This window comes from Artibeus jamaicensis, unplaced genomic scaffold (genome assembly GCF_021234435.1).
Source record: "Artibeus jamaicensis isolate MK-2021 breed Jamaican fruit bat unplaced genomic scaffold, CSHL_Jam_final scaffold_584, whole genome shotgun sequence".
In the NCBI taxonomy this organism is placed as follows: domain Eukaryota; kingdom Metazoa; phylum Chordata; class Mammalia; order Chiroptera; family Phyllostomidae; genus Artibeus; species Artibeus jamaicensis.
Window position 1 is genome coordinate 6,194,421 of NW_026522048.1, and position 24,428 is coordinate 6,218,848.

The following is a 24,428-nucleotide window of genomic DNA, read 5'->3' on the forward strand; positions in this document are numbered from 1 at the left end:
CTAATATTTATTGATCTATAGGCAGAAATAATGCAAATTAAACAGATATAATCTCTAATCTCATAAAAACTAATTCCATATCAAAACTTTGTGGCCAATTGAAGGTAGTCACCGTGTGAAGTTTTGTTGTTATTCTAGAAATGTGTCTGTTATTTAAAATACTGTTAATGATCTCGCAGAATTTCCTTCAAGTCCCCTAAGTGAATGTATTGTTTTAGGGTATATATTCTAGTTTTGGAAACAACTAAACATCTAAACCTGAAGGGAAAATATAAGTTACATGGTCAAGTTAGAGAACTTCTTTTCCTTTGGGCTACCCACCACCCTGTCTTATTCATTATGATTATAAATTAAAGTGTGACTGGGCTGCTTCTCTGAATTCTAATGTAAATGTAACAGCACTTCCATCAAATAAATTTATTTTTTTCTAGCAACCATTGGCAGACTCTTGGGATATTATTTCTAAAGCCTCCTGATCCAGCTTTGAAGAGAACCTCTTGTGTTTAGCGAATTTTAAAAATTGACAGTCTCATTGGTTTGTAGACAAACCTTGTATACTTTCTTAGTCTGTGTCCGAGTAGAGAAAAGGGTATGACATGCAATAGGAAACAAACTAGAGAAAGGAAAACTGTCTGATGGCAGTGTTTTTCTTGAGTTGTTTGAGAGAATGTTCACACAAATTCCTTGATTTTGTTTTTTACCACTTCCTGCAGATGTTGTTCCTTGTGCTTGGTGTGGTCTCAGTCTGCTTCTGCCCAACTCCAGTGTCACATTTGTCCAACATCCCTGATCTTTTGTTGTAATGATAATGGGTCATTTAAATTATGTAATATATTTGCATAATTTACATTTGCATTAATTATATGTGAGATATGCTTTCCTCTCTTATATGTAAGCAATACAAAGCAGAGATTGTATGTTTCATTAATGTCTGTATTCCTTTAGGTTTCATCACAATTAATATCAAATGAGTGAATAGATGAATGCATGAATAGAGGAGATTCTGTATAAGACAAATTTATAGGGATGACAGGCAGTTATGCATATAATTCCATAGGTAATACAATGAGGGCTGTACTTCAGTTATAAAAGAAAAAAAAAGAATTAAGAAAAGGAGTCACCAAATTTTAGTTACTAATGAACAGAGCATACATCGTGCAGTAGAGTATGTGGGATCAGAGTGGAGCTTTGTAAGAAGGAAGAAGTGAGCTAAAAGAACGAATGTGGAGCTCGTGTGTATTTTACCGTGCTTACACTTGTGGAAATGGTAAGCTCTACAAGGCTGACAAGCATGTGTTTTATACTCTGTAGTAAGAAGTTCCATCATAAAAGTTATTGAATAAGGTCTTTTTTATTTTTAATACTTGCCTCCTTAAATACTATAATTTTTCAATTATAATTTTACAGATTACCTGCAAAATATTGGAGATGCAGATCCAGGATCCGTAAGACTTTACACCTTGAACCAAGCATTTATTTGATATACACTTCTATCTTTTCTTCATATCAACTATATTATTTTTAAAACAAATTAACAAATTTGCCATTAAGAAATTTTTAAAAATAATATTACCCACACTTTCCAATGCCTAAGAATAGCAAAGTGGTAAAAAGAGAGTTAGACGATGAGGTTATTGAATCTGTCAAAGACCTGCTTTCCAATGAAGACTCAGCTGATGATGCTTTTAAGAAGAGTGAACTAATTGTTGATGTCCAAGATGAGAAGGATACAGATGCTGAAGAAGTTTCTGAAGTGGAAGATGAAAGACCAGCTTGGAGCAGTAAGCTACAATACATCCTGGCCCAAGTTGGATTTTCTGTAGGTTTAGGGAATGTGTGGCGATTCCCATACCTATGTCAGAAGAATGGGGGTGGTAAGTTTTTTGTGGTTTTTCTTTTTTTTTAAAGTGATACATTGCTGAGTAAATTTTAATTGATTATCTCAAACAGCTGCTCATGTTGCTGGCATCACATTATTTTATAAACTATGAATTCCATAATAAAGCAAGGGAGACTCTTGTTGAAAGTGAGCTTAACTCTGTTTTCAGAATAGGTTTCCATAGGAGCAGATGGCTTGCTATGAATACACTAGGATTGCAGTTCAGATTAATGCATCCTCAGAGTCTTTTCATTGGGTGCCATTAAATGTGCTAAATTACTGACTTTTATAACAAATGGTGCATCCCTTGTGCCCCTCAGTTATTGTTTCAGGAGAAAAACCTAAAGTTTCTGGAATAAGACAATATTGTTGAAGAAAGAGAGAATTTTCTATTATTTACATGTCTGAATTTTAAGTAGTTAAACTTCATAAAAGCAAAAATTACATATAATATAGAATGAGTTTAGTCTTTAAATGTTGACCAGAACTTTGTAGATCCCAGTAGAAGGGATTTAACTGGGTAATTAATATAATACCCGATTCTCCATCCTTAGATATCATACATATTAGTTTCTTCTATAGTATTTGTGGACAATGTTTTGTTTTAAAGAATACTTTAAAAAATTGGAATCTTTAGTTTTTAAACAAAAGTATCTGTATCAACATGGTATTATGGTTTCTTTTTTATTTTTGCATATAAGTACCAAGGGCTATTTAGCAAACATTTCTTAAAATTCAAGGGAAAAAAAACACATTCAAAGGAATAGATTGTTCATGTAGGACATTGCTTTATAGTATACCAAAATCAACCTGAATGGTTTACAGCTTTATTATTTATATACATGGAAGCTGTTAAAATGTGTGGGTAAAAACTGAATACTCTATATGCCTCATTTCAGTACTCATCAGATAGAAAAAGTATTTTGGTATTTGATTCCAGTTTGTGATAGTTTTGTTGACTGGGCAAAATGATCTTTATTTTATTTTATTTATTTTTTGTTGTTCATGCTATTATAGTTGTCCCAGTTTTTCCCCCTTGACTCCCTCTTCTCAGCCTGCCTCCCATTCCCACAGTCAATCCCTACACTGTTGTTCATGTCCATGGGTCAGACATATAATGTCTATGGTTTTATTTTAGATGTAGTTGCAATTTACACATCAAGTGAAATAACATAACCATTCAATATAGAATTTCTTCTTAGCCACCAAGAGATAAAAAGATAAGGTATGATGGTGACAAAATATGTTTAAAATCTTGCTTAGCTAATTCAACCAGGCACAGAATAAACAGGTTTGAAAAAATTAGCCTGTTTGACAAATCTTCCGGAGATGTAGGAACCAATACATGAAGCCGGTGATGTACTGCACATCGTTCCACTGAAATTGTGAGCTCCTTTTCCCAAATAACATCCCAGTCAGTACCATCCGAAATCAATTATTTATCAAATCAGCATAAGCAGCTATGTGGTATGCTGCTTTTTGTTTCTCAGAAATCATTGCATTTCCCAAGGCTGGCAGAGGATGAAACCTGATTTTCAGAATTCTTACCTTATGAGCCTTACAGCCCATGCTAAAGAAGGAGGCTGCCTTGGTTGAGAAGTTAGGTTGCTTTCCATTTAATGCAATCTTTGTCTTGATGGAGAGCGCTAAAGAATTGTATAGTTAGTAATTAGCAAAAATGGCTCTTTCTAATTTTCAAGTAAAAGTAATCAAAATATCCTTTCTAGTATTGTTTCCTTTATTCTAATCACAAACACTAGAGAGTGATGTTACCAAAAACAGTGGAATTTTATTCTTTCAAGATGGTCGCTATAGCACAAAAGGTTGTGCTCAGTGTACAGAGTAATGTTGAGCCGTCTAGGTATTCCAGTAGTATCTTCTGGCTGCAAAGTCAGAGAGCCTCAAGCTACCTAATTCTTTCTTATTCATTATTTGAGACACCTTATGAATAATAGAAGTAAAAAGTAGTAGCATAATAAAAGTTGGTATTTCCAAAGATATTTTACTTAAAGCACAATGGTTAAGCTTAATAAGTGGTATAATATAGAAGCTACCAGCCCAGTATTTGAAATAAATGTGACTGTGATGCCTGGCTCTTTTAGACACTAGTCATGTGATTGTTACAAGTTAACTTACTTCTTCTGGCTTACTTTCCACATCTGTAAAATGAGGAGAATAATGGTACCCCACTGGATTATTGTAAGGAATAAATGGGTAACTATGTGTAATAGGCTTAGAAATGTGCCTAGCAAATGGTAAATACTTAGTTATACTTTAGCCATAAGTATTTTTAATATGGAGGCTAATTAGAGTAATTTGAGTTAGAGGAACAGCTAAGTATCTAAGAACATGTCATGCACGTGAGTGGGGCCCCCAAAATTGGAATTATCTTCTGAAAGGTGGGCCCTTTGTAGTACATGCCTCCCCAGCTAGGTTAGTGTTCCAGGAACCCATCTGTATCAATGCACCAACTAGTGTTGTTGTCAGAGTCTGTGTCCAGCTTCTGTGCATTTTTTTTTGAAGACTCAACCCATTTGCCCATTTCATGATGATTGATTTATGCACGCATCTGCCCACACCTCGTAGAATGTTCAGCAGTTTCTGATGAAAAATGGTATGACTTCTCTGCCCCACCCTCTATTCACCCAGTCTCACCACAGCAACTCTTTTTGTTTGTTTACCTGGATGAAAAAAGTCCTTAAAAGGAAACGTTTGCGGAGGTGGAAGAGGTGAAACAAAAAAACGGCAGAGTACTGAAAGGCATCACAGTTGATGAGTTTAAAAACTATTTTGAGCAGTGGGAAAAATATGTCTTGATAGCTGTATTGCATCAAGTAGAGAGCACTTTGAAGGTGATTGAAGTTTAAACATGTAAGAATAAGTACACAATTTTTATAAATGAATTCTGTTTTGGGGGCGTCCCCCTCATTCATAACTGAGGAAAGATTCACAGTGAGTCCAGTGTTAGTTAATTCTCTTTTTTTTTTCCTAGTCATTCACACACAAACCCATTCACATTCTAGGATTCAATGCAGGTGTTGAAATGCATCTTCAGTCCTTTGGGAGACATTTTAAGGTCATTGGTACCTGAAGGTTACAGATCATTTTAGAATGAGGAACTTGGTAGTTTTGTTTCATCAGCTCACACGTCCATACTTTTACATTACATACACCTGTGTAGAGGCAACTCAAGTCCAAAAGACTGAAAGTCAGGCATAAGACAGTTGAGATTTTCTGCTGATCACTGCGTTAGGGAAAAATTCTTACATATGAGCCATTATTTCAGCAGTAGATAGGTACTGAGATAAATAATTTGAGCAAAAATTTGTCAGTTTTTTTAGCAGAATGCTCAAACAATTTGAGTAGCTTCCAAAATCTATTCAGTCAATACCTCTTAACACTTAAAAAATGGGAAAATTAAATGACCTCTTATTTAAAAAGGTATTAGTGCCATTGATTAAATAACTCACTTGACAGTATCTGGTTGGACAAAACTCCAGTAAGGAATTTGAATGTAGACCTTAGAGGTTATTCAATGAATGATTTGTATATATATTCTCATGTAGAAATTTGTATGGATTTTACACTTAACTTTATCATTCTATAGTATAAAATTAATATTGCCAAACCAGTACATTTAAAAAAATCCTTACCAAAGGATATGTTTACTGATTTTAGAGAGAGGGGAAGGGTGGGGGGAGAGAGAGAGAAACATCTGTGAGAGAAACATCCATCAGTTGCCTCTTGTATTCACCTTGAACCTGCATCTTTTTGGTGTATTAGGGACATGCTCCAACCAACTGAGCCACCTGACCAGGGCATCAAACTAGTGCATTTTAAAACCACTATTCATATATATTAATTTGAGATTTAGCTGTAAATTTCCTAAGCATGGAAACTTTACCCCTAGGATAATGACACATACTTTATAATAGATATGAAATATCTTTGTTTCTGTCAGTGTCACTACCCCATCATAGAAATTTGGAAAACAAAAAATTACTTGTTTCCTGAAGTATACTTTTTATATGAAGTATATATGGAAACAGTGACATTTGTCTGTGGTAGAGGTTATTTTATTTTTATTTGTTTTTAGTTGAGGCAGCCATTTTTCTCCTCTGTGGTTATTTAGGAAAAAAAGTCAGTTTGTTAGCATAAAATCTCATTCATTTTAATTTATCCAATTTGCAATGAATGATTTAGATGAGCTTGAATAAAATTTAGTAAATGACTTAATACACATTGCATGAATAGGATTTCCATGAGTTTGTGAAACCTACTTGGGGAAATAATTAATTTTAAGGAATCAATTATTTTTATGGAAAATGAAGTTGTTTGCCCTTTCAATAAAATGAAACCAAAACTATTCATTGATATTCTTACTTTTATCAATTATTTTTTATCAGAAACTCTTTGTAGCAGTCAAATTGAGGTTTCAAATACTAGAAAGTTTAAAGTAATAAAATCGCATTTTCTTTAAGTTCCTTTTTACTTATACAATGTAGAAGTTCAAGTATCATCTTTACAAGATAATCAGAATTAGTATATTCTCTACTGTGACTATTGAAAATATAATCAATTTATTGGTTCTTGTCTCTGTAGGTGCATATCTTTTGCCATATTTAATACTGCTTATGGTAATAGGTATTCCACTTTTTTTCCTGGAACTTTCTGTGGGTCAAAGAATTCGGAGAGGAAGCATTGGTGTGTGGAATTACATAAGCCCTAAACTGGGTGGTATTGGATTTGCAAGTTGTGTGGTAAGTTTCCTGGTATGACATATGCCATGTAATTTTTACAGTTTGTAATTATGTAATTTGTATATAAATAGAACTTTTGAGTGTGTATTGCTACTCAACTTTTAAAAAAATATTTATTTAGTTGTTCAAGTACAGTTTTCTGTCTTTTGCTGCTCAACTTTTTAATCATCTTTAAAGAAAACACTTCAGGAGCTTGCACTAATATACAGAACAAGCTAAACTATACTAGTGTAATTCAGCCTTGTTAATGCATGTTTTTAAGAACTGTAAGAGACATATTTTTTAGAAGCAATAATGTGTTTTAAATGAAAATAAAATGAGTAGGATTTTTAAAATGCTAGTTGAAGTTTTATACATATCTCATTGTTTCAAAAGAAGGGACATGAGAGGTTTGATGTAATCATATGATTTTATTTTGCAGGTGTGCTTTTTTGTGGCTCTCTACTACAATGTCATCATTGGCTGGAGTTTGTTTTATTTTTCTCAGTCTTTTCAGCAGCCTCTGCCTTGGGATCAGTGTCCTTTGGTGAAAAATGCTTCACATACTTGTAAGATATAGACAACATGTTTTTATATTTAATGATTATAAAGTTTGTAAAGACATGAGCTTTTAAGATTTTAAAAATAATGTGGAAAAAGTTTTCAAAATTATTACAACTTTCATCACTTTTAGGATTGGCATACTCAGAGATGGAACTTTGGTATCATCTAAGTTTACTACTTCTTCTCTGGTTATTTTTTCTCAATTAAGTATAGTTGTCACACAATGTTATATTAGTTATAGTCATTTCAGGTGTACAATATAGTGACTGGACATATCTGTTCCTTACAATGTGGTCACCCGACTCATTCTAGTAACCATCTATTACCATGCAAACTTATTGAAATATTGTTAACTGCATTCCCCTTTTCAACTTATTTCATTGTGACCCATGATATCAGGGGAAATACACCTTTGATTGTTAACTTTGACAGTATTTAATTTTGTACACTTTTTTTTTATCAGAGGTGCATGATTTATTCTCCCATGTCTGGGAAAGGGAAAAATTTCAAAAAGAAGAAAAATGAATTCTTCTAAAGCTGGAACTAACAAAGTTCTTTTTAAAATATCTTTTTGTTTTCCTCTATCAGAGTTCTCATACTTTTGAAAAGAGAATTTAAAAACAGGAAGGATTCCATACTTACTATTGGCCATTATTCATCATTTTTTGAGTTATTCTGCTTTGATTATCACAATGGAAGGTACTAAAACTGAAATAAAACCCAAGAAACCGGCACAGTATACCACCCCACGTAGTCTATGCAGTCCTACTTATTCTTTGAAATATAATTGACATACAGTGCTGTGTAAGTTTGAGGCGTACCATGTGTTGGTTTGATACATTTCTGTGTTTCAATATGATTATCACAAGGGCACTACTGACACCTTAACTGATGTGATTTCTATCACATCACTTGCTTGCCAACCTGGAAGGAAAGAAATCAGGGCAGTGAAGATGTGGGACCGTGAAGGAGAGAGAGAGAGGAGGGACCCAGGGATAGTTAGTTCTATAAAGGAACAGATAGGAACGGTCTGTTGGCTTGGCAGGCTATATGGTTTCTGTCAAAAGCTGTAGAGAATAGCTACCATAGATAATATGCACATAAGTGGGCGAGACCCTGTTATGATAAAACTTTATAAAAATAGGGAGGGGCTTGGATCTGACCTGTAGACCAGGGTTTGCCAGCCCCTCATCTAGAGGATAATTCAGACACCCTGGTGCTTTCTGATGAGGTTGTTCTTTGGTTTGCATTCAGCACATACGTGGATGACGGCCTATCCCAGAGGGCCCTGGTTCTGAGGACCCCTGCCCTTCCCTGTTCCTCCTTCAAGTGCACACTTTTCTTAATGCCTTACATTTTTTATTAAAACAGAGGACAAAAATGATTTTAGATTGAAGAAATTGCTATTATGTCTTTGGTTCTGTTATTTCATGGTTTTTCTATCATTTATTTTTATATTCTAGTGTATAAATAAAGAACATTTCCCTATAGTGATGTCCAGTAAGTAGAGAATGCAATTCACATGAGTAGTCTAAAATTTTCTAATAAACATATTATTAAAAAGTTAAAAAAAGAAATAGGTGAACTATTCCATCTAATTCTATATATCCAAAATGTTAACATTGCAACATATAATTAGTGTAAAATTTATTAATGTAGTAATTTGCATTATTTTTCTCATACTAAGTCTCCCAAACTCCCCTTGTGTTTTATATCACAGCCCATGTCATCTTGGATTAGCTTATTGCAGAAGTTGCACATAGGCAGCTGCAAGCACATTTGACAGCTCTGTCCTGGAAAATAATTCTGGGAGTAGAAAGGACTATAAACTTGATGTGTTTTAACTGCTTTGATAAAAAACCCACATATTCATGTTCAAAGATGTGTAATCAGAAATGTCAAAAAGGATACATGTGTACTGATATTTCACATTTTGCAGTTGAGTTTTTGTTGTGAATTCAAATGCTTCTATAGAATAGTAATAGCTTTCTAGGAAATGTTGAGAATTGATTTACAGGCTTACTGGGGAAAATTGTCTTATTGTTCTTTATAGTCTGAAATGATTATTGCCTTCCTTTCTGCAGTTGTGGAGCCAGAATGTGAAAAAAGTTCTGCGACCACCTATTACTGGTACAGAGAAGCACTGAATATTTCCAGTTCCATTTCTGAAAGTGGGGGCTTAAACTGGAAGATGACTGTTTGCTTGCTGGCTTCCTGGGTCATGGTGTGCTTGGCTATGATCAGAGGCATTCAATCTTCTGGAAAAGTTAGTATGTTAAGAGCCCCCCCCCCCGATTCTGTAATCTGAGGACAAAGTACAAGTAGTACTTAGTTCTAGGTGTTTACACTAAGGAAATGACAAAAAATAAAGACATAAGTGTTTTATAGTGAAGTTGAAAGTAATTTATAAACTTTTCTTATTTCATCAAGATTTTTGAAATTTTTTTGTCAGTATCTATTATCTTTTGCTGTTTTGTTCAGTTTACCCTCATATTTTAGTTTTCTGATTACCAGTCATTTCCAAACAGGTAAATTGGGGAAAGTGGTAGAATGAAGAAGTTGTTCATTGTATTTGTCTTGTATCATTTATTTTTCTGTCCTGTAGTTTTCCCAAGGAGTAGTTGCATAAACGATTTTAATAGGATCTCTAGTGTGGAGTGTTTCTTAAAGATCTGTACATCATGAGGTGGTTGTGATGATCTCCACAAGGAACTGAGAGTAAATATGAAAGACCATTTACTGCCCCAGTAAATGGCAAATTTGTAACAGCTGTGGTTGGGAAACATCTTCAGTGAATTCTAGGAACCTTGATTTATGTTTTTTATTTTTATTTTTTAAAAGATTTTATTTGTTTATCTTTAGGGGGGAACGGAAGGAGAGAGGGAGAGAACTATCAATGTATGGTTGTCTTTCCCATGTTCCCTCTTGGGAACTTGGCCTGCAACCCTGGTATGTGCCCTGACTGGGAGTCGAACCGTGATCCTCTGGTTCTCAGGCCTGCACTCAATCCACTGAGCTACACCAGCTAGGGCTGATTTATGTTTTTTTAAGAATGAATTAGGAAAATAATTGCTAATCACTCTTTTAATTTCATATTACATTTTTTCATTTACTGTCATTGTTTTAATGCCCCTATATCTCTTGGCTAGGCCATAGCAATAATTTATTATTGGTTCTTCTCTCTGCCTTTAATCTACCTCTACTATTTTTTCTTTCCAAAGCATAGATCTGATTTTATATCTTTACAGGCTAATATACTACCACTCACCATCATATACTAATAAAAATGGAGGTAATAGTGGTAGTAATAATAAATGATGATGGTGAAATGACTCTTGACAATGATCAGAGCAAGAACAATAACAGATGTCAGTATGTATTGGATGTTTTTTTTCTGTAGGCACTGATAGGTACTTTATTTACTTTATCCTATTTAATTCTAAAGAAAACTCTGAGAAGTAATTACTACCTCCAGGTGTGCTTTACAGAAATAAAACAATTAGGTAACTTGCTCAGAGTGTCATGGCTAGTAAGTAATTGCTAGTACCTGCAGTCAAAATCAGGTTTGTTTACATCACAAGTGGCAAACAGAAGGCTGGCGGGCTGCATCCCACCCTCCACCTGGTTTTATCTGGCCAGCACCTTGTTTCTACCAGTGGCAGTGCTGAGCTCCTGGCCTCTGGTTAAGGAGTAGTTACATTTATACAGTCCTAAAATTACATTCAGTCCTTTTAGGGCAACCACGAGGCTGGTGTGGCCCCCAGTGAAAATGAGTTTGGCACCCTGGTCTACGTCTAAAGCCTGTGGTACTTAATTGCAACACTATAATGTCTCTCACTGTCATATTTTTTCCTCACCATATAGTTAACTCTTTTATGTCAGAAGTCTTTGCAATTCATCTTTGCTTCCTGTTACTCAATCTTCAATTAAAAATGTTTGATGACTTTTTAAACTTGTAAATCAGAGCTGGTTCTACATTTCCTGCCTGCTGGAACTTTGACAGTATTTTTCCTTTGAAGAAATGAATATGGTAGATAACGCATCTGAATATCTTTTAGTCTTTTCTGAATGTTAATGTTTTTGTATGCTCAAGTAAGTTCAATTAATTGATTCAGTTTGGGCTTCTAACATTCTCAGACACATTACATCATATTAAAAATAAAGGAATATATTCTTGAGTCACATCTAACCACGTTTATATGCTTCCTCAGGTAATGCCGTGTAGCAGTAAGGGAAGTGTGTGGTCAGCCACAGGAGTCCAAAAACCTTTCTGCTCCAGTCTTACTGCCATACTCTGCTTCTTCTTAATCTTCACGTGTCCTATCATTATTCAAAGGAGTATGCATCCTTTTCTTGTCACGGAATTTTGCAGTTGTTTTTCTTCATGTCATATAATGTTAGAAGAATGTAATACAACTTATCTGCTACATACAATTTATTACTTCAGTGAGAAGTTTCAGTGGCTTTTGGGCAGCATGCGAAGAAAGAGTTCAGTAGGCACAGATGAGGAGAAAGCAGCACCTAGTATGAAAATCTAAGTTGTCATAATTCCTCTATCTGAAACAATTAAATATAATAGGAAAATGTTTATTAGGAATAAATATAAAGCCCTGTATTTGCCAAACCGAAGCACCTCCAAATGCAAGCAGAGTATAGAGAAATATGATTTAAGGTAAGGTGATAGGGTACGAAAAAGCTCTTTAGAGAGTTTAGCATTTAAAGGAGAGTATGAGTCAACTTGTGTTATGCTTTGCATACGCACAGGCGCATGCACACCTTGGAGGACTCACTGGGAAGTTCCTGCGTTGACACAGGAGCGTGAGGGTGCCAGTTGCCTTTGGGCCCGGAGGCACACCTTAGCTGAACCCTGATTGCAATACCGGATTTTACTGAAATCTTTATTTCCTTCTTTATTTTGGAGAAGAGAAATCTCATCCCTGTGGTCACCGTCTTCAAACAGTTGAATAAAAAGAAGAAGAAGGCTTACTCTATGTGGCTAAAGAGAACAGAACTATGGTCAAATAGTTGGGGATTACAGAGAGTGGTGGAGTGTTGGTAACTCTTCAAAGAGAGGAAGGCATTTTAGGAAGCCAGCCCAGTAGCGGGTGAAACTTGTCCTCTCAGTGTGAGTGTGCTCAGCCTTATCGGAGGTGAGCACACAGCTTGCGTGGCCCTTTGTCACAGCCTCTGTGAAGGGGGTGCCTGTCCCAAGATGAGGGAGGCAAACGAGGAGCTCTAAGTTTCTTGTAACTCTAAGGTAATGTTTTTCTGCTAGTATTTGCTTTGCCATTATTCCTACTGCTATGCTGAGGACTTTGTATATATTAGCTGGTTTAAATCTTTCGATCAGCCAGATGATTTGCACAGTTTTATCTTCATTTTCCTGCATTGTTAACAAGCTTAGGGAGAAGAAATAATTGATAAATAATACAGCTCATAAATAATAGAGCTAGAACTAGACCATTAAGTCCTCAAAGAGAATAACTTTATGAAAGTATGTTTAGAATAAACATTATAACTTTAAGAAAAAAATCAACAAAATGATTTCACGTTTTATGTTCTCCAGTGGTTGAGTAGAATGAAAATACAATGTTTTGGTTGATGATCTCTTACTAAAAGAGATTTCAATTGTCAAGGCTCAGAGGGTCTTAAAGTTAGCCAGAGAAATATATTTCATTGTTTTATTTCCCAGTTCTTAAAAGTGTATGTTTTCTGAACAACGTAATCGTTCATCAGTTTATTTAATACACATACTAAATTGAGTACCTGCTGTGTGCCAGGCACTGACCTTGTTCTGGACATGCAGCAATGAACAAGGCAGACAAGAATGCCTGCGTTCACGGAATGTCTGTCGATTCTCGTGGCAGAGGAAGACAATAAACAAAGTTGTAAAATCATTTTATTTAGCAGTGCATAAAATAAAGTGTGGTAAGGAGAAATTACAGCATTTTACATATAGTCAGGTAGATTAACCATTTTAAAAAGCAATCCACAACTATTTTGGTGAGAGATTAAACCCATATCATTAAATATAAAGAGTTTGAATTAAAAATATATTCATCTCTGTAAAGAGCTGACTTAAGATTCATCTTAAATCTCAGAATGATTGTGTGGGCACTTATTTCATTTTATTTATTTATTTATTAAATATTGGGGTGAAGATGGTTCCCAGGGTCATATAGGTTTCAAGTGTACATTTCTATGATACATGATCCGTACATTTTATTGTGTGCCCACCAGCCAAAAGCAAATCATCTTCCGTCACCATCTACTTGGCCCCTTCACCCTTTACTACTCCCCCACCCCCTTTCCCTCTGGTAACCACCATATTCTTGTCCATGTTTATGAGTTTCAGTTTTATATCCCACTTGTGAGTGAAGTCACATGGTTCTTAGCATTTTCTGACTGATTTATTTCACTTAGCATAATATTCTTAAGGTCCATCCATGTCATTGCAAATGGTAGTATTTCATCATTTTTTATGGCTGAGTAGTATTCCATAGTGTATATGTACCACATCTTCTTTATCTAGGAAAGTACACTGGTTGTCTCCATGTCTCCAAATTATTCACCTAGGAAAGGACACTGGTTGTCTCCATGTCTTGGAGAATTTAATACTTAACTTAAAATTTTTTTTACCTGCTCACAGAAGAATAAAATAAGGATGTGGCCCACTTAATACTACTTAAGTATTTAAAATTTTGGCTGTTATTTTTCTCCATGTTACATTAAATATACAATTTTCTTTTTCCTTTTTAGGAAGCTATGCTAGAGTCTTCACTGAATTCAGATCAGTGCCTTTAAGAACTCAACTACTTGTTGAATTAATGAATGGCTCTGATAATATAATTGGTACAGAATTTAAAAAATACTGCGCAAAAAGGATGAGTTTATTGTTAAGTGAATGTATGCAGAAGGGAAAACTTAACTTCCTATAAATTCTATACAATATTTTTGAGCGTCTACTATATGTCAGGAACTGGTAAGATATGCAGAGATGAATAGGCCACAGTTTTGTCCTCATGGAACCTATGATGTAATGGCCGAGGCAGGTAATCACAGCAGAGTAAGTGCAGGCATAGAGGCATGTGAAGAATGCGTGGTAGCATAGAGGTAGTCACTGCAATTAACATGGACCTGGGAGGAGTTTTCGTAGAGGAGGTAACCTTTGGGCTAGAGTATCAGTTTCAACCTTTTTCATCTCATGGCACACATAAACTAATTAATAAAATTCTGTGACATACCAAAAATATATTTTTGCCAATCTGACAAAAAATAGTTACAATTTCAATACATTCATATCGGACAGCTATTGTGTTGGCTATGGTCTTTTTTTTTTAAAAATAATTTGACACTCCAAGGGAAAAGAGGTCAGTGCCCCTAACTAAATAGGCAGGTACCGCATATTTAAAATTTTTTGTGACACACTGGTTGAGAATCACTGGGCTGGAGTATGTATTTGAAGAGGAGCATACCAGAAAGTTCAGAGAAGTCACTGGGTGCGTGGGAAACAGCATGTAGAAAGCCCAAAGGTGGCTGACTCTCCTGTTATGACTTTACATACAACTTGTGCTGCCATTGGGAGAGGAAACTTGTAAGGTGACTTCACATATTACAGTGTCTACTGGGCACGGTTAGACCAATAGTCTGCCACTTCACTAAAAATGTAGAACATTTGAGGATCTTTAGCAGTTCATTGACACCATCAGATCTTTAGTTTAAATAGATCATTCTGGTAGTAGTGTGGATGATGGATTTCAGGGATGAAGGGGGAGCTGGCAAGGAGAATCTGGGGATGAGGTGATCAGAAAGCTATTGTGCTAGCGACACACCACTGAGAATGGAAACAAAGGGACAGACCTGAGATTCTGTGGAGAATCAATAGGATTGGTTGATGAGTTGGTTATGGGACATGTATGAGAGGACATATTAAGGGTATGACTTGCCTGGACAAACAAAATTAAAGGGAGTGTCATTAAGTAAGTGGAATTAATTGAAATAAGTAAACAAATCAATTTATAAATAAATTTCAGTTGTTTTTTTTTTAAGATAAGCTGTTTTGAAAATGAATTCTTGCTCCTGGCTAGCCTCAGGATTTGTGAAGAAGAACCATAAAAAGAGTAGTTTTAATTAAAGTGAGATCAAGCCTACTGAAGTAAATACATAGTAGACTGACAAATTTAAAGGATGTTGAAAGTAGACAAGAAGAATAATAAACAGTACACCATCTGAAGGCTTCCTGATGAAAGCAATGTGGGTGATTTGAAGTAATCAAGGAACTAAACAAGTTTGAAATGATTGAAAAATTATACTTTATTGTAACTAAATTAAGATTAATTATTTTAATTATTAATGTTCAAGTAAGTTGATATTTTATTCATAACAACTTTTTCTTAGGGTGTTCCGCATGCATTTAAATAGAAGTACGATAAATGCAACTAATTAGAGTAAAATAATTAAAAATAATTTAAAAAATAAAAATAAATGCAATAAAAGTGGATAGAACTATAGAAGTGCAAATTATAATGTTGACTTATATCTTGTTTGTCTATAGTAATTATTGGATTTATTATCTCTTACCTGCCTCAAGCCATCTTATGACGGTTTCTCCATCCTTCCCACCCTCTCCACCCCTTCCTTCGCAGATGCCTGCTACTGGAATATACTCCTGTGTGCCCACAGCTGTGTTAGGTGTTTGGGATGTGGTCCTGAGCAGGAGAGAGAAGGCTCCTGCCCTGAGAGGGCTTATATTCCAGTAGGGGGGACTGGAAATCAAATACATAAAAACATTAAATCAAATTAACAATCAAATACATAAAAGACTATAACTTCAACGATGCCTAGAGCTGTCAAAAATAATTATGTCATGGAGGGTTCATGGGGCATAGGGGAGGGCAGATATTGGATGGAAAAAAAGCATAGCCTTATTTTGAGTGGTGTGGAGAGACTTCCTGGAAAAGATAAAGATGAGACATAAATACAGAGAAAAGTCCTGAGCAGATGAAGGGATGAGTGCAGACCTGCTCTAGTCCTGAAGCTGAAGGGCGTGGTCTGTGGAGGTGTAACTAGGGCCCAGGGGGCGAGAGCTCAGCTGGGGTGAGGGAGAGTGGTGGAGCAGCTAGGTAGGGCCTGCTGTAAGGCTTTACAGGTGGGAGGGAGGGACTGCGGTTTTGTCCCAACTGTATTCTACATCCCTGGAGTATGTGAAGCAGGGAGTGAGCTAATTCGGGTGAGCTCTGCTTAGCCTGCAAACTAGTTAGAAAACTATTACAAATAGTGCGGGACTACTGACCCTTTGACTTCAGCCACTGGGTGGGTGGTGGGCCGTTTACTGAGGTGAGATGGGTGGACACAGCGCTGGGGTAAATTCAGAAGTTCTCTTCTGGACCTGAAAAATTTCAGAGACCTAACAGGCTCTGCATGGAGACATCCAGGAGGCAGTAAAGGTCTGGTTAGGACAATTCTTTATCTAGGAAAAACATTTGCTTTATTTTAATGGTGAAAACTGCTGAAGCAGAGAAGTCAAACCTTACCTGGTTATTCGGTTGCGTGTTGAAGTTCTGTAGGAGACTTACCAGGGACCGCTCAATCCCAGAAGCTATGCAGAATCATAATGAAGGTTTGGTCAATGGGAAATAAAGGACTGTTTTTTCCTGCCTTACATCATTAAATCGAGACTAATAAGTCATTCTAAGATGGCTATACAGGTTATCAATTTTTTATTAATCATATAAAAACAGTAAGTCAAAGTATAGAATAGAACAATCTTAACTATAAAAAATTATAGTTGTTAAGTCTCACCTATTTTTTTCTCTTTTTCTTTGCAGGTCATGTATTTTAGTTCTCTGTTCCCATATGTGGTACTTATATGTTTCCTAATTAGAGCGCTCCTTTTAAATGGTTCAATCGATGGCATCCGCCACATGTTTACCCCTAAGGTGTGTACAGTATTTCTATATAAGACTTTTAATCATGAAAGTATTATGTTCGTTGTTAAAATGTTCTCACAGTTCAAATTAAGGGATAATTGTTCCAGCATTTATACGCTAGACTTTTAAACTATAGCTGTTATCTAGCCTAGATAAACCAGAGACTTTATATATCTATTATTGTATTCCTCTCCAGTTTTAAATGTCCCATTTTAGTTCTAGGGTAAGGCTACACTATTTAAACTTCAAAAATTCCTCTTTTATATTAAATTAATTTCCAGTTTTTGCACTTGTAAGTTTTAGAACTTTTAGTCTTTACTCTTCTTTCTCCTCTATTTCAATGGTTCTTAACATTTTGTGTCATGGACTCCTTAACAAAAAATAGAATCTTCTTACCAGAAAAAACATAATGAATACTCTAGTTTACTTAGAGTCTCAGTAAGTGGACTAAAGTCCATGGCCCCAGATTAAATCCCATCTCAGAGAAAATCTGTCTTTTCTAATTTTATTTTGTGATTTTGTACCTTCTAGAATGATATTTCCACGGTGATTTGGGAAGCTCTGTAACTCATAACTACACATACTTTTCAGAAAAATTCTCATTTGGTTTCATGAAAGGCTTAGAACTTATGCTCTGTCATTCAATTTAGAAGTGAACTCAATGTTGGGTACACTGAACTTGCTTATTTGCTGAACTGAAGTTACACCTCATGATTACTTTGCTAACACTATCATTGGCAGACACTGAGTTATAAAAACAATTTCAAACAGAATGATCATGGTGTGAGATTTGGGCAGAAGATACTAACTAGCTTCCCAAGAATTTTTTGTCCTTCCTAGCAGCTGCCTTGTCACTGTGTAAAAGACGCTGTGTTCTTCGGGTGTCTGGTTCCAGCTTGGTGCACATTCTCCAGCAGCAAAAATACCGACACTGGTATCTGGCGTTCTTGACTAGTTCAAAAGTCCTGTTTTAACATTTGGCGTTGTTAGAACACTTCAGTGAATAATTAGTTACGATTTATAAATTTTAGCTACATGATAATATATAATACAAATCATGTGCAAATGAGGCATACTTAATGACCAAATTTATTTTTGTTTGTAATATTGAAAAAGACATGTGTTCTGTGTTTAAAACCACTGGCTTTGTTGCGAATTTCTGGCATGTCACTTTTTCCTAAATTGCATTTGTTTGACACATAATTCTAAATATTTGATTAAATAGATGTTTTACAATTTAAACTTTTTGCTATGACAGTTTTACTTGGCCCTTATATTAAAAATTGCAACATAATTAACATTTTAAACCAGGACTAGGATCACTATTAAAATATAGTTAATTCTTTCTTCAGCGTATGTGATAGTAAATATAATAACAATAAGAAGTTTTTAATTACTTTTAATTTACAATATTTGTATAAGGAAGAAAGCACCTAAACACACAAAATCCTACCTAAACCTTGAATGGAAAGGACCCAAGTTGGAAGTACAGCAAACTGAATAATATCCTCAGTAAATGGGTGCTCTCTGCCATCTAGTGGCTAAAGATAGACAGTTGATTATATAGAATAATAAGATAGCGGTGGTCAATAAAGAATATGCATGTTTTAGTTAATTGTATGTATACTGTAAATATAATAACTGTTTAATAAAAATTTTATACATTTAAGTGATAATAACCAAAATTAATTGAACAATAAATCCCAATGTTTGAGAGAACCAGGATTTTGTAATCTATGTGTTCACATTTCAGCTCCACTCCAGAAATACTCTGTAACCTTAGGTGGGTTACTTAACCTTTCTAAGATTTAAGTAATAGTGCAACTATTTCATGGATTGTGAAGATTAAATTGGATAATCTATATAAAGTGCTCATCAATGTGTGTGCCACTGTAGTCCACATATGTTAGCAATTTTTGAGCACTTAGAGTGGTGGGCAATATAGTTGAGTTGTATGTCTTATTACTTCCATCAATGAGTCAAGGAAGCGAAAGCTGAGAGGGGGCAGGCTGCTTACTCTAGGTCACACTGTTTTTATTTAGATTATTCAGTAACAAAAAATCAGGATCTGAAGCTGTGGAACTCATGTTCTTACCTCTGTTTCACGTTGCTCTCAGTAAAGGCACTTTGATCATTGCCTAAGAAGTAAAGCAGAGTTAGTTACTTGAAATGTGTGTTCAGCACAGATTCAGAACTTTAGAAATTTGGATCTGAAAGAGTCTTAGAGATGATATACACTAGTAGTTGCATTTCTCTAATTTTTAAACAAAAGGCTTCCAAAAAAGTTCTTTTGAATGAGTAAGTAATATATAAATAAATAATACATATGTGAATGTGCAAAGCACAGATAGTTTAACTCTACCCTGCTTATGATTATTATCTGCTTTGGCTGTTCGACTTCTGCCAGAAAACACAAAACATGGAGTATTAGTTAAGTAATTATTAAACTTTTATTGCTAATTGATTTATTTTGCTTTGGACATAAATAGTAATAATTGAAGATACTTTTTCTTTTAAATAGTCCATTGATGATTTGTTTTAAAGGTATTTAAAAGTCCTCATAGGTAGAAAATTTCCATGTAAGTAAAATCTCTATCTAAAAGCTTAATAATCTGTAGTATTTCTTATTCATATGCCTTGTTTCTTTTTCAAATGAAAAATTTGTTTCTACTTAAAAACAGATTATCACCCAGATTTAAATAACCTTTAAGTGCATAAAGATTATTATGATATATTTAAACAATACAACTAATCCCATGTAGATTATTCTGACATGTTATTTTGCAGCTGACTCCTATTATGTTTAATTTTAAACAGCTTGAAATAATGCTGGATCCCAAGGTCTGGAGAGAAGCTGCTACTCAGGTGTTCTTTGCCTTAGGTCTGGGGTTTGGTGGCGTCATTGCCTTTTCAAGCTACAACAAAAGAGACAACAACTGCCACTTCGACGCTGTGCTGGTGTCCTTCATCAATTTTTTTACTTCTGTCTTGGCAACACTGGTGGTATTTGCAGTTCTGGGCTTCAAAGCAAATGTCATAAGTGAGAAATGCATCACAGAGTATGTATATTAATTTCCTTTAGTTTTTTTTAAAAAATTCATTTATTTATTTTTAGACAGAGGGGAAGGGAGGTAGAAAGAGAGGGAGAGGAACATCAGTGTGTGACTGTGTCTTCTCTGCCCCCTACTGGGGACCCAGCCTGCAACCTAGGCATGTGCCCTGACTGGGGATAGAACCAGTGACCCTTTCTTTTGCAGGCCGGTGCTTAATCCACTGAGCCTCACCTGCCAGGACAATTTCCATTAGTTTTTGACGGCATAATTATAATAAAAATATACTCTCCCCCAAGATCTTGTTCATTAACATGTTGTTCTATTTTTTAGAAATTCGAAAGTGATTGTAACACTTTTGAAAATGGGCAACATTAGTCAGGATATTATTCCCCATCACATCAACTTATCGGCTGTTACTGTAGAAGATTATCACTTAGTTTATGACATCATTCAAAAAGTGAAAGAAGAAGAGTTTCCTGCTCTTCACCTCAATTCCTGTCAAATTGAAGACGAACTAAATAAAGTGAGTAGGCTGTGTTGAAGCAATAAAATAGGTATCATTCACTTAAAATTTGCATTATAAAAAGACTTAGTTTTTTAGGAAAATGACGTTTAAAATGCCTGTTGTGTTCTTTAAAATTCATATTCTTTAGTTCATAGAACAACTTTCTTAAATCATAAAGGTTTCCTTTACTTTAAAAACAATTTTATTGATTTGTTCACAGTAATTTAAAATATGAATATAAGTTAGGTGATTCCATCAGGTGAAGTCCAAATGAGTCCAAAAATTGTATTGTGGTTGTCACTTACATATTGCATGACTCTTCTGACACAACAGGTATTTGACCATTTCAAGTAATGTGTGAAACAAGTTATGGTTCAGTTCTTTTTCTTGGCCAGTGAAATATATTTTAATAAACATAAAATAGGTGAACATCAGTAAATATTCTTGGATAGCTTGTCACCTTCTCCCTAAATTGCCAAAAAATAAAATATAATAGAAATTAGTCATTAACTGCTTGCTTTAAAATACCTAACTATACTTGAGACTAAACATGAAGAATCATGTGCAGGAAATTATGGGTAAAGCTATCACTGATATAAAAATCTTGAATTCTGAAAGAAAAGACAATTACTATCTTACCCTTAAAAAATATTTTTTAAAATTCTGGTCTGTTTTCTTTATGAGATAATACAATCAACTTGAAGTTGGTTGAAAAGCACAGTTTCTTAGGGGGCCGTGTGGTTTTTGCATGTTTATTTCCAGCCGTCCCAGGCATTATTCAGAGTTCTTTGTAACAGAGGTGCTTAGCCAACACTTAATTTGCTCGGTGCTCATGTTGCTATTTGTATATTCCATAGGCTGTTCAGGGAACTGGGTTAGCTTTTATTGCCTTTACAGAGGCAATGACACATTTCCCTGCATCTCCCTTCTGGTCGGTGATGTTTTTCCTCATGCTGGTGAATCTTGGACTTGGCAGCATGTTTGGAACCATCGAAGGGATTATCACGCCTATTGTGGACACTTTCAAAGTGAGGAAAGAAATTCTTACTGGTGAGTATTTATGTCTTTGACTTTTCATTGACTGATACAGGCCATTTTACTCTTGGTGAGGGATCAGAAGTAGAAATAAGAAAGTGTTCTATTTTGGGTTTTGTGTGTTAATATATGTTGCTATTATTTGTTATTTTATTTAATAGTTATATAGTCCAAATGATAAATTTAGTGTACATTATATTAATTATTAGTGGTTATTTATTATATTGCGCTTTATAAATAGTGATGTCATCATGAATTACTGGCACTAAATAAAGTCATACAATGTTCGTGTATAGATTTATATGCAAGTCAAGTAATTAATTATAACAAGGTAGTTCAGATCTGAAATTCCTTTTCCAGAAAGTACATAGCTGAAACTGATAAATGTAAACTTACTTCTTATTTAAAAATACCAATTGTGGTCCACTAGTGGTTAATATCTCAAGGTAGAGAAGAAAATAAAACAATTTATCAGTATTGATGCTTATTAGTAAGTTAAATCTGCAAGCATTTATTAAAGTACCAGTTGGGTGCTGCATTTGAGGGACATAAAAATATAGGAGAAATTAATAGAGATAAAGGAGAGCATCAACTCAAAAAATAATAGTACTGATAATCAAAATCAAATTGGGTAGATAAAAGACTTGTATCATGCAACATACTGATAGATAGTATAATAGAGGCTTTACATATTGTATGAATTAAGAAGAAACAAAGATCATAATATATGATTTAACTGATGATAAAAGAGAGGGGAGTTGAATTGGAAGGGGGAAGGGTTTTCTCAGAGGTGAGAGGATAGCATATAAATAGGGATAAGAGAGCAGTAAGGAAGCCCTTTAGACCAAAGTGTGGGAGCTGTGTTGGTAAGTGATGCAAAGTTTAACTGGGAAAAACAAAATGTAGGTGATCTTGAGTGCTGACCAGTAGTGCATAAGCTCCCAGAGGCTCTGTTTTTAGTTCTGAAAGATTTAGTAATAATTTATATGTAAATAACTCTCACATATATAGACCTTTGTCACTTACTGCTCTGAGAAGTATGTGTGTATGTAAAACAATTTCAGCAGTTTGTTACATATTGATGCTAACTGTCCTCAGCTCAGGTGAATGTAAATGAGAAACGTCTTCCTCTTCTCCCAAAAGGCAGTCTCTATTTCTTCAGTTTCCATTTAATTTAAGGCTGTCAATATCCTGCCGGGTGTGCGGGCTAAATAACAGTCATCCTTGCTGCCTCCCTCATCTTTGTCCCATATTCAAATACCCCTGAGGTAAGAAGGCTTGCAAAATTAAGGGAAAAACAGCAGTACAGAGAGAAAAATACACAAGGTAGTGTTTGCTCTCTCCTACTGGAAGACCTATTTAGTCAGAGCAAAGGGAATTGCTGCATTTTTCAGACTATAAAATGAACCTTTCCCCCCCACCAAATTTGGGAAGAATAATGGTTGTTAATGCTTCTATTGAGTTCTGTTTACATTTATATTGGTAAAATAGTATATTATTTGTTATTAAATATTTTATCACATTTTTTGCTTCAAAATTTTTTTTCTATATTCCTCCTCTAAAACCTAGGTGTGTCTTTTCTTACCGAAAAATATGGTACTCTCTTCCCCCATTACCTGTCTTTGGGATCAAACCTATATTTTAAGCTACACTTTCCCTGATGAAATGTAACTCCATCAGCCTTGTCAGAACCGTTTTTGCCTTTTTTTTCGTAGTACGGTAGGACTAGCTAAGTGAATTACTCATTATCTTTTCTTCTCACATCTCTACTAAAACTCTTACTGTCCATACTACCTAGAACATACGTCCTTCATATTCACCTTATGCTGTGGTATAATTAGGAGACAGTGAAAGTGACACAGGTTTTGGTTCATATTCAAGTTCTGCCACCTTCATCCTGAGACTTTGAGTACAATATATTGTGAGAAGTATCTAGATATTCAGTGTGTGATAGACTCCCGAGTGTGATGCACATTACTTTTTTTTCTACATATATTTTTATCCATGTATATATAATGTAACTTATAACACAAGCATAGTGCTTAAGAGATGGAGGTAATGGATTAATTTGATTCATACTTATTGGGAGTGTTAGGGAAACACTATCTTCAAACCCAGGGATATCTGTATTCTCCCATGTTTTGGCTTTACTCACCTCTGATAAAAGGCGCTTGAGAACTAGAACACAGTCATCTTTTATTTTTGAGGGCTTCTCTACTAATTTGCATGAGAGAATAAATTGTCAAATGAAACAGTGGGAATATTATATGGATCCTACTGCAGAAACTCCTTTTAGATGGTTCTTCTTAGTTACTTGGATAATCAGATTGCCCAACCCTGTTATAATTGTATCGCAACTAACCTTTTCAGTCAGTGTCAAGATAAAGATTTGGGTTGGTGCTAAGGAAGGGTCAGATCAGATTTTTTTAGTAATGCTTTAAAAATAATCATATTTCAAATATAAAAAATATATTTTATCACAATCTTCTTATAAGCTGCATTACTTTCATTATTAATACAAAATTCAATATAGCTTCCCAAACCATAAAATATTATTAAAAGTAGAAATGATCTGTGAACATTTGCTGCCTGAAAAGGTCACTTTGCTGTTAATAAAGAGAAGAAGGACATGGAGATTTATACTTTTTAAATCTTCTCAGTTTTGCCTCATTTAGTAATTGGGCTTTTTAAGTAAGTTTGCACAGACTATGGGAGATGAGCTGA

General features: G+C 34.9%; 2 protein-coding genes across 2 annotated transcripts in view; both read left to right on the top strand.

The window, feature by feature from the left end:
- Positions 1-1,505, top strand: part of LOC119065566 (uncharacterized) — a 21,806-nt gene extending 20,301 nt beyond the window's left edge. The window contains exon 3 of the mRNA XM_053658784.1: positions 1,408-1,505. Coding sequence (XP_053514759.1) covers positions 1,408-1,481 — 74 coding nt within the window. The 3' untranslated portion in view covers positions 1,482-1,505. The remainder of the gene's footprint in view (positions 1-1,407) is intronic.
- Positions 1,469-24,428, top strand: part of SLC6A15 (solute carrier family 6 member 15) — a 27,830-nt gene continuing 4,870 nt past the window's right edge. Inside the window, exons 1-8 of the mRNA XM_037167652.2 lie at positions 1,469-1,874; positions 6,482-6,639; positions 7,061-7,187; positions 9,267-9,448; positions 17,010-17,120; positions 19,929-20,170; positions 20,495-20,687; positions 21,527-21,719. Of these exons, the coding sequence (XP_037023547.2) occupies positions 1,586-1,874; positions 6,482-6,639; positions 7,061-7,187; positions 9,267-9,448; positions 17,010-17,120; positions 19,929-20,170; positions 20,495-20,687; positions 21,527-21,719 (1,495 nt within the window). The 5' untranslated portion in view covers positions 1,469-1,585. The remainder of the gene's footprint in view (positions 1,875-6,481; positions 6,640-7,060; positions 7,188-9,266; positions 9,449-17,009; positions 17,121-19,928; positions 20,171-20,494; positions 20,688-21,526; positions 21,720-24,428) is intronic.